We start from the raw sequence: 10,152 nt of genomic DNA, 5'->3' as shown, positions 1-10,152 counted from the left end.
TTCCACATTTCCCCTGAAGCCAAACAATTTAATTTACCTTTGATCCTGCTGTGATGTTAGTGGCTCTCTGCAGTCGCAAATCTAATTTAAATAATTATTTCCTGCAGGCTGACATTTTAATTTCAAGTTTTTCTGCCCACAACCCAGCAGTCATTACCTTATCTCATGTCCTGGTACTGCAAGAAACCTTTTGTGTTTTTTGTAATGACTCTGTTTCCCTTCACATTCCTAGTTTTTGAGGTCCACCAAAAGTCATCTGCTAGGACAGAAAAAAGTGCATAAGCGACATATAAACCTGTCATTTGTTCTGCCGAATAAATTGAATGTTTTAGTCTATGCACAAAGCTAAAATTCAATCAAGAGCATATCTTGATGTCCGGATCTCTTTAAAGCTGTGAGCAGAACACCTTAATGCATCGTTGATTCACTAAAACAGAAACAGGAAAGCATTCAGGCTGCACTGAAATAACAACAAACAGGAGACATGTCCATAGAAAATAAGATTTATTCATTTACACTTTTGAATGAAATAATCACAATTCAGGAATAAGTGCATATTCACATATGATATGACAAAACTGTGTACTGAGTATAAATTACAGGCGACTATGCCGGGTTATATTACAGCATACACACTGTTACCTGTACATGTACCTGTGTAAAATCTGCAAAGGTAGGTTTACAGGCTGCTACAAAACTATATTCCCTTAAAACTAGGAATAAATATTTGCGAGGCTTAATGCTGCTGCAGGACTAAAAAAGGCTTTAAAGCTAGGAACAGATTCATAGATGCACTGTCAACATTTTGTGCGGAACAACAAGGAACCAGCCAAAGGGGTTCTGGTGATAATAACAGACCGCGGGCGTCAGAAACATTCATCTCTAAAATATTTCCCAGGGAAGTGCAACTACTGCTACAGTTCAAACAATTTACTCAAACAGCCTAAGACAGGTCAACCAGCATTTTAAACATGGTACAAACAAGACAAACGTACTATATATCTAGATCACAACTGGTGCTGCTGAGTTTTTTCCCCAACTTGTCTATCTATGATGCGGTTTTTGCTTGCCAAAAATAAAAAACAAAAACAAAAAAAACCCCAGCTGTTTTCTAAAAAGTACTCAGTCATGAGGGATACAAATGACTTCCTTAATACTCAGACTTTAGTATGACACACTGATAAAAAACCTCGGACTATCTCGCTTTGTGGGTCTCCACAAATATGCTTCATGTTACAAGAATGCTGCCGAATCTGAGCTACAAAACACAGCAGGACGAACGGGAACATTTGCTGTATTTACCATCACATTCTTCACATAGTTATGACAGGGAAAAACAAGAAGCTCAGCTCTCTTGTTCTATGCCAGGTGATGCGACAGTCTTTTTTAATACATACAGAATTAATTTAGAACATAAAGATCACACATTAATTCACACAATTCACCAGAATTCCCCTTTATGCCGACTGTACATTCCCTACATTCCAAGGTATCTGACTAATCCTCTACGAGGGGTGTCAAAGGAATTCTGGGGAATCTTTTAAAAAAAAAAAACTCCCTTTAATCTTTTTGACTTCACCACAGAGAAACGGCCTCTAACTAGCAAGTCTACAATGCATGTACCTCAAGTTGTGTTTTTGGGTTGCGCTGCCCGCTTCGGCATTCTTAAAATATTACCGGAGGTGTTTACACGCTTTTAATAGCATTCCTCCACCAACACATTTGGATCAAAAAATCTTTTGTGCATAGCATCTACGCATTTCTACTTCTCACATTTTCAGAAGAGAGTTTCCCTTCCTTTCAGGAGGTACGTCACAAAGGTGGAGTCTATCTGGTCTCTTAAGGTCAGCTGAGACATGCGAAACAACTTTTGTCGTTCTCATTGGTAGTTTGAAGGTGGTGTGAAAAAAAAAGTCTTTGGAATGAGACTGGTTTAACTTGAAAGCATGCCAACAATGCTGCTCAAACTGTCAGCTGACTCCATAAGATAGGACAGAGTAGGGTGGTACCACTCAGCAATCCAGCCAAGATACTGAAGATAACGCCTTTCATTGAAGGAACAGAAAGTAGTCTCTTATTTCCTGTCACATTCCACTAAGTCAGTCCGGGCCCAGGTACTCTGCATTCTCCGCGGCCGGTATGTGTCCATTGGTGTGGGTCTTGAAGGTGGGAGTGAAATCCTGTTGGTAGTCGGGGTTGTCTATGCTTTGCTGAGGCAGGTATTTCTCAATGCTGTGGACCGTGCCGTTTGACGTGAGCGGGAGGACGGCCGGGGACAGAATCTCATTGAGATATTCTGGTCCGGCAGCCCCGTTCTTAAAGTAGTTCAGGTACTCTGTCTCCGTATGGTCCGAGGAGATGGTGGGAAGAAGGGTGCGAGGTGGACCGGGATGCTGATAGATAGGATTCACCACATCTGAGATGGGAGTCTGGTTCATGTAGCCTGCAAGAAAGGCATTTACATTAACAAGGGCACCAGACAATTTCTCTTTCCATAGGAAAAAAGTAATGATCATAACAGGAGTGCCGCATATTTTAGGGTATTTATTTATTTAGATCAACTGACTATTTAGACATGGCATGAGTGAAGGCTAAAAGATGAGTCATGACATGCAGCAGAGACCCCTGGTTTGATGCGCCATGAGCTGAAACCATCAGTGCAGATCTTTTCTGAAAGCTCCCAAATAATGCTGTAATCTTTACGTTGAGCTATTTGCATATATTAGAGCTATTTCTTATATTTTGTAACATATATATATATATATATATATATATGTATATATATATATATATATATATATATATATATATATATATATATATATATATATATATATATATGTATATATATGTATATATATGTATATATATGTATATATATATATATATATGTATATATATATATGTATATATATATATATATGTATATATATATATATATATATATATATATATATATATATATATATATATATATATATGTATATATATATATATATATATGTATATATATATATATATATATATATGTATATATATATATATATATATATATGTATATATATATATATATATATATGTATATATATATATATATGTATATATATATATATATATATATGTATATATATATATATATATATATATATATATATATATATATATATATATATATATATATATATATATATATGTATATATATGTATATATATATATATATATATATATGTATATATATATATATGTATATATATATATATATATATATATATATATATATATATATATATATATATATATATATATATATATATATATATATATATTAGGGGTGCAACGATACTCGTATCGATATCGAACCGTTCGATACAGTGCTTTCGGTTCGGTACGCATATGTATCGAACGATACAACATTTTTAATTTATTTTATCAACTTTCCTTCTGACGATGCTGTCTGTGTTGAGCGCTCAGTGGATCTGCGCTCGACAGTGCAGCCTAGGCGGAGTAGTCGAACACAGATTCACTGAGCGCAGGGCAAGCTAGCTAGACAGAAGTTAAGCTCGTTGCAACATGGCAAATTGAACCTCCCCCACCCTCATTCAGATCTGGCGTTTGGAACTATTTTGGTTTTCATGTGACGTATGACCCTGAAGGTAAGCGTGTCATGGACAAAAGTAAAACAGTATGTTGGATGTGCCAGCAATGCTCAATTGGTGGGAACTAGTGTGTTAGCGCAGTTAGCTCGTTAATGTGTTGACGTCTTCCAGCCCCACTCATGAGGCGATCCGCGGTAGCTCGTTAACGGAGATTTGCCGTGTTGTGACCTTAACGTCATTTCAGATTAACGCTGACAGCACTAGTGGGAACACAACCAATATGACTGCACATTTACTCCGACATCATCCTAGTGCAAAGACAAGTGGAAGCAGACAAAAACAAGCACGCATGCTACAAACTTTACCCGAGTCATTTAGACAGCCGTTAGCACATGATTCTCCTTATGGGGACCTGATATGTTTAATATGCTGCTGAGAATATAGCCCAGAAGAAGCGTATAGTATAGCTTTTATTTTGGAAAGAGACATTTCTCCATAATAAACTCTCTTTTCCAAAGATGAGTGATTCCTCAATCAGATACAGGGCTCGCAAAATCGCTAGCCCGACGTCCTAGGGCTTTTTTCCAGTCGGGCTACCAAAATCTATCTCTGCCCTGCCCGTCGGCCTATCGTAGGAAGGAAAAATATATGTCAATGCTTTTGCATTCTTTCGGAAATGTAGCTGGGTAATTATGTCATTGGCATCGGCCACTGTCAATATGTGACATACTGAAATCGCGTTTGAGTTTGCGCTTGTTTTTTGCTTTCACTTTGCAATCGCGTGAACTGTGTATAGAGAGCGACAGTACTGATTGGTGAGTGATGATAATTTGCGCACCAATTCCTCTGACATCGTCTTATCAATCGTTAGCTTACTATGCAAACATGACAAGTGAAATCTCCTGCAGCTTAAACATGTGAGAGGTTGATCGCGCAGAGAATCGCTGAGCGTTATGTGAGTGCGTGTGTAAAAGCAGCAGGATATATATTTTAGTTCTGCTGAGCCAAATAAGACAGGTCAGGGTGAAGAAGTGACAAAACGGAAAGGTTATGACAAATCAGACTATAAGGCAAAAAGAAAGTGCAGCTTTATGGTTTCATGGACAAAAGAATTTCTGTGGCTGCAATATGACGAGCTAAATAACCAGGGCTGCACATAAGTGGTCCGCAGGTGCGCATTCGCTGTCAAAATAAAAACCCGCACAAGATAAGAAGTTGCAACGCGTGTTTGCGTACATAAGATTTTAAGGAAGAGGACAGACATTTGTTTAGAACTTTTAAAGATGTCGAAGAAGCTCCTTTAAACAATTACTGTGATGTTCCTCCACCTCCAAAGAAATGTCAGAAGGAGTCCGAACCACAAAAGAAGCACGTATTCTCGGAAAAGTGTTTGCAGGAGGTGAGCTGGCTTCAAACAAATGATGAACGCACAGAGATGTGGTACAGAATGTGCCGTGAAAATTTAATAAATGACAAATTAATAAAAAGGCATGAACATTTTTTTTGTATCGAAAAAATATCGAACCGTGACACCAAAGTATCGAACCGAACCGAACCGTGAATTTTGTTGTATCGTTGCACCCCTAATATATATATATATATATATATATATAGTATTATTTAATTTAGTTCAGTCTGTTACTGTTCTTATTATCTTGGAGCCACTGCAACCACATAATTTTCTTAGGGATTAATAAAGTATTCTGGTTCTGAAGACAAAATGCTACAAATCTACAAATCTATGCAGAAAGGCATTAATAAGACTCATTTTATCCAATAAAGAAAGTCTTCTTTTTCTTGTTTTTCTTCTGCCTCTATCTCACCTTGTCCCTATCATCCTCATCATCACTAACCCTCTCTCCATGTCCTCTTTCATTACATCCATGGCAGCTCCATCTCTCACATCCTTTGTCCAGTATATCTACGATCCCTCCTCTGCACATGTCCAAACCATCTCAGCCCTGCCTCTCTAGCTTTGTCTCCAAGCCTGAGCCGTCCCCCTGATGCACTCGATTCTAATCCTGTCCATTCTTTTCACTCCTGATGAAAATGTTCAACTCTGCCACCTCCGGCACCACCTCCCCTTTTTTTTGTCTGTGCCACCGTCTTAAGACCATACATCATAGCAGGTCTCACCACCATCCTGTAAACCTTCTCTTTCACACTGCTATCCTTATCTCACAAATCACCCCTGACACTTGTCTCCACCCACTCGACTCTGCCTGTACTCTCTTGTGCGCTGTCTGATCTTTGGATGGTCGACCCCAGGTATTTAAAGTCAGCCCCCTTTGCTACTCTACTTCTCACATCATGCCTGCTTCACCTGCCTCCCTCTCATCTCCAAAGAAACTGGTTTGGATAATCCTATTTGCTTTCATATTTTCAGGTGTTTTCTTAAATTTGATTATTTTACTGCATCTCTTTGAGTATTTTACACTCTTATTGCGTCATTATATGCTAGATGGTTTTACAGGCTGAAGGATAATGAAAGTAACAAGTAGCCAAAATGACAAGAGGACATGAATAGGTGTGGCACGTCAAGGTTGATTAGCATTAAAGACACATATGCAAAAGCCTTACAACGTCTGACAAAAAGAAGCGGTCAAATCACAGTGGAGATGGTAATAATAGTTGCTCATAAATTCTAATGCCTGATTGCTAAGCATTTCTCATTTTAAGTTCCCCACTAGAGGTTCTTAGGCTAAAGATCTGAGTGGTAACACTAATGTAACTAGTAAACAATAGATGGGTTACTGCATGTTCTGCTAACAGCATTACAAGAAGAGGGGGGCAGTACACTTGTTGGCCACTAGATGTCCCCCTTCCTCACTTAATCACACAAAGAACACAGAGGCAAGCCATGCTGAGATTTCTATTGAACTAAATTAAAAAGTAATGGCATTTAGTTGAAGGTTACTAACCTGGAGACGGCTGGAAGGCTTCATCAAGAAATTTGTCTGTGGGGTCTGGAATATATCGCAGGGCCATGCTTCCATCTCTGCTCGGGAATCCGTTCTGTAACAAAGAGCAGAGGTTTTCAGGGCTGTGGCACTCCCTGTGAAAATTTTGCAAAGAGGCCAGCACAAAGAGAAAAATCCTTTTCTTTACAGGTATAATAAGGGTTTAATGCATTCTCACCAGTAAGCCAGTTCTGCTGTGGCACGTCCCGATGCTGCTGTTGAGGCTCTGAAAAATAGGAAGGGCAAACGTTTTGTTAATCATCAAATGATGATGCCACATCAAATGCGACACAGGAAATTGTGTTTTATGAAGCCATAACATAATTAAATAATCCTCTATAAACCATAACGCAGCCACTGAGTGAAGAGGAAGGTTTAACATTTTATTAAGCAGGCACCGTACAAAGACAGGCTGCTTTGTTTAGTTTCTTTTATTCTTATTTTTTGTTACTGCATGTTTCTTTTGGACACAGGGACGGCAAGTTCTCTCTGAACTGTGACATGAAAGTGTTTTTGTGGTCCCCGAGAAGTTATGGCTGCCATTCTTAGTACAAGCTGATAGGGATCAAAATAAACGTTCGCCATGCAGATTCATATGGATTCAGACAATCTGACAAGCTTTGCTGTGTCAAAGTCAAAGGGCTGTGAGCGTCATAAAACCATGAAAAATGGGAAAACAGGGAAAACAGGGTGACAGCTGTGGCAATGCAATTACTTTCAACAAGAAAAGGAAATTAAATACGCTGAAGCACTGACCATGTGGGGAAAAAAAGAAAGAAGGCCTTACTGGGCCATGTCCCAACAGTAATATTACAAAAACAGACCTATTCTGACGTTTTATTGGACAGAAATATAAAAAACAACAAAGGAAAAAAAAGGCGCCTGTAAAGGTAATCAAACCTGAAACCTCATATGGACTAACCAGGCTGTCAGTGGCCGGCAATAATCGCAGGTAAAAGAGCCAGACCTACGCATGGCCTTCACTGAACCTGCAGTAGAAGAGTTCTGCTTATTCCACCTTCATCAATCACAGGACAACTGGGAGGAAACGTGGGAGAGGCACTGATTAAGGAGGGCGAGTGGGTGGCAGTCACGACAGGCCAGGTAAACAGAAGCAGGGCCGCTGGGGTCAAAAGCAGCCTTTTCCCACTTCAAGTCAGTAAAATTAGTTAAATTCTGTCTAAACACCTCTGGTAGAGTTTAACAGCTGCAACTCTGTTTCTCCTGACTGAAGGCATGAGCAATTGTTTTCAACACAGTAAAAGAAAAAAATGACTGTGTTTATTTCCATCCAGACTCACAGGGTAATGATTTATGCTGAAATCTCATTTCCCCAAAACACAGTTAACACAGCACAATTACATTTTCAAACAGTTGACTGCCTGTTGGTAAAGTGTTCACAGCTAAAGCTGTGTGAACCAAAAAGGTCAGTGTGAGTGAATCTGGTGTGGGTGTGTGTCTGTGGTAAACGCACCATTACATGGCTCATTAGGGGCCTTACAGCTCACAGCACAAACTACAGCGCCAATATTTTGCATGTGGATCCTGTATTTGTGTCAAAATCTTTTAAAATTAGAAGTGAACGTGCTGAAACAGGTCAGCAGTTCAGCATTTGGCTTCAGCCTTGTGCTAATAGAGGGAGAGCAATATATATATATATATATATATATATGTGTAGAGAGAGGATATATTGTAAGTATATAAGGGCTCTTTCTGTGTCTATAGTCATAATTGCATCAATTTTGCAAGATCCAAACCATGACAGAGCCTACACCGTTTACTGAGCCTCACTCACTCTTCCTGTTTCCCTTCATAAAAAATGGCAGATGCATCTCTCAGATCCTGGATTTTTCAGACACTGTTCATCTGCTGTAGACAAAATGCTTGAAGACACAATTTAAAATAAGTTTTATTTCCCTAAGTTGTCTGTTATGTGTAGACAACACTGCCTCATCCCCTGAGTTAGGTGCCTTTTTATGCTTGAATGACACATTATTAAGTATTAAGTGGCTTAAAAAAACAAACAAAAAAAAACATTCCTTGGAAAATGGTCATGTACAAGGACTGGATTAAAAATGAGTGAAAAAGCAGCCAATGAAAAACTTAATAAAGCTTTCAGAAAGTCTGGAGAACTATTGCTCAAGATCACTTACAAAATTACAAGACAGTCTGGCTCCTTGGAAGGAAAATGTGATGAAATGAAGAATTGCTCAAGACTTTTGCACAGTACTTTAGTTCCTAGTATTCACAGCAGCAGTGACTTCAGCCTTTTGATAACTAGGTGCACACAGCACAGTCAGTTTGTGTGATGTTCACAAGAACGATAGTGTGGGTTTCTGGTGAGCTGCGTCACCTTGTGGGTGTACAAGGAGTAATCACTACTCAGTGTGACACCAACGCAAGTTGTGATGATTTCCCCTCTCATAATTACATCATTTTTGTTTTCGCTTTCACTCGAGCTGCACTAGTTAAGCAGGAGCACGCTCTCCAAGACTCCTAAGTTTTGCATAATTTCTAATGATTTTTAGTTTTACTCTTACAGGCCTGTCCTGACAAAGCAGAAAAGCTTCACGCCATTTCTTTTTTTGTGTAAGGATTGCATGATTTATGAGATTTCTCTAAAATCTAAATTACTGTAAACCACGTACAGACTTGATTTTACATTTCCATAAAGGGGCTTACTGTTGAGTGAATCAGTGGGGTGCGGGAGGTACTCGGGCTGCTGAAGAAGCCACGCTGTGGCACCAGATATTCATCAGCATCCACAGCATCCTCCATGTCCTCCCCGCTAATCAGGCTGCGGTAGAACTTAGTGTCTGAAGGACTCGGTAGGTGCATGCGGTCATCCCCCTAAAATCAAAGAGTTTACCCTTTTTGTTATACGTAACAAATCACTGCAGCTGATCATCAGATATTCTGTATATTTAAGCAATTTTAAAGAAAGAAGTGGCTTAAAATTATACCTGGATGACAAGATAACGCGGTGGATCCCGAGCCATCTTTGTAAACTCAGCTATGAGTTCTCGGAAACGAGGGCGGCTGTCTGCATCAATCATCCAACCTGCGCACATGCATCAGCAGAGATCATCAGGGTGGGTTGACTCAGTAACATGAAGCTTTAAATTTGTGAGTACATTAGCAGACATAATCTGTAAAAATAGCAGGTCAGCAGGAAGCAGAACTGGGAAAGACGGATGATAAAGACAAAACTAGAACAAAAAAAACAAAACTCTTTCGAGCCACGAAACAACTGCCATAAAATTTGAGTGTTTATTGAACATTCTGACGAAAAAAACAAAACAAAAAGAAATTGTATCATATTTGCTACATCACATCGATGATGTAGGAGTCTCGCGTATCAGATATGATACTCTAGACCAGGGGTGGGGGAGCTCCAGGCCTCAAGGGCCGGTGTCCTGCAGGTTTTAGATCTCACCCTGGGTCAACACACCGGAATCAAATGATTAGTTCATTACCAGGCCTCTGGAAAATTTCAAGACATGTTGACGAGGTCATTTAGCAATTTAAATCAGCTGTGATGGATCAAGGATACGTCTAAAACCTGCAACACACCGGCCCTTGAGGCCTGGAGTTT

At 39.2% G+C, this 10,152-nt stretch overlaps 1 protein-coding gene across 1 annotated transcript in view; it reads right to left on the bottom strand.

Moving 5' to 3' along the window:
* Window positions 1-503: 503 nt before the first annotated feature.
* Window positions 504-10,152, bottom strand: part of egfra (epidermal growth factor receptor a (erythroblastic leukemia viral (v-erb-b) oncogene homolog, avian)) — a 47,562-nt gene continuing 37,913 nt past the window's right edge. Inside the window, exons 24-28 of the mRNA XM_006792119.3 lie at window positions 9,521-9,618; window positions 9,240-9,407; window positions 6,736-6,783; window positions 6,519-6,612; window positions 504-2,443 (exon numbers count right to left, since the gene is read on the bottom strand). Coding sequence (XP_006792182.1) covers window positions 2,100-2,443; window positions 6,519-6,612; window positions 6,736-6,783; window positions 9,240-9,407; window positions 9,521-9,618 — 752 coding nt within the window. The 3' untranslated portion in view covers window positions 504-2,099. The remainder of the gene's footprint in view (window positions 2,444-6,518; window positions 6,613-6,735; window positions 6,784-9,239; window positions 9,408-9,520; window positions 9,619-10,152) is intronic.

The sequence above is a fragment of the Neolamprologus brichardi genome, chromosome 18 (assembly GCF_056152115.1).
Source record: "Neolamprologus brichardi isolate AB-2024 chromosome 18, ASM5615211v1, whole genome shotgun sequence".
Lineage (NCBI taxonomy): Eukaryota > Metazoa > Chordata > Actinopteri > Cichliformes > Cichlidae > Neolamprologus > Neolamprologus brichardi.
This window is presented reverse-complemented; position numbering and strand designations above follow the sequence as displayed.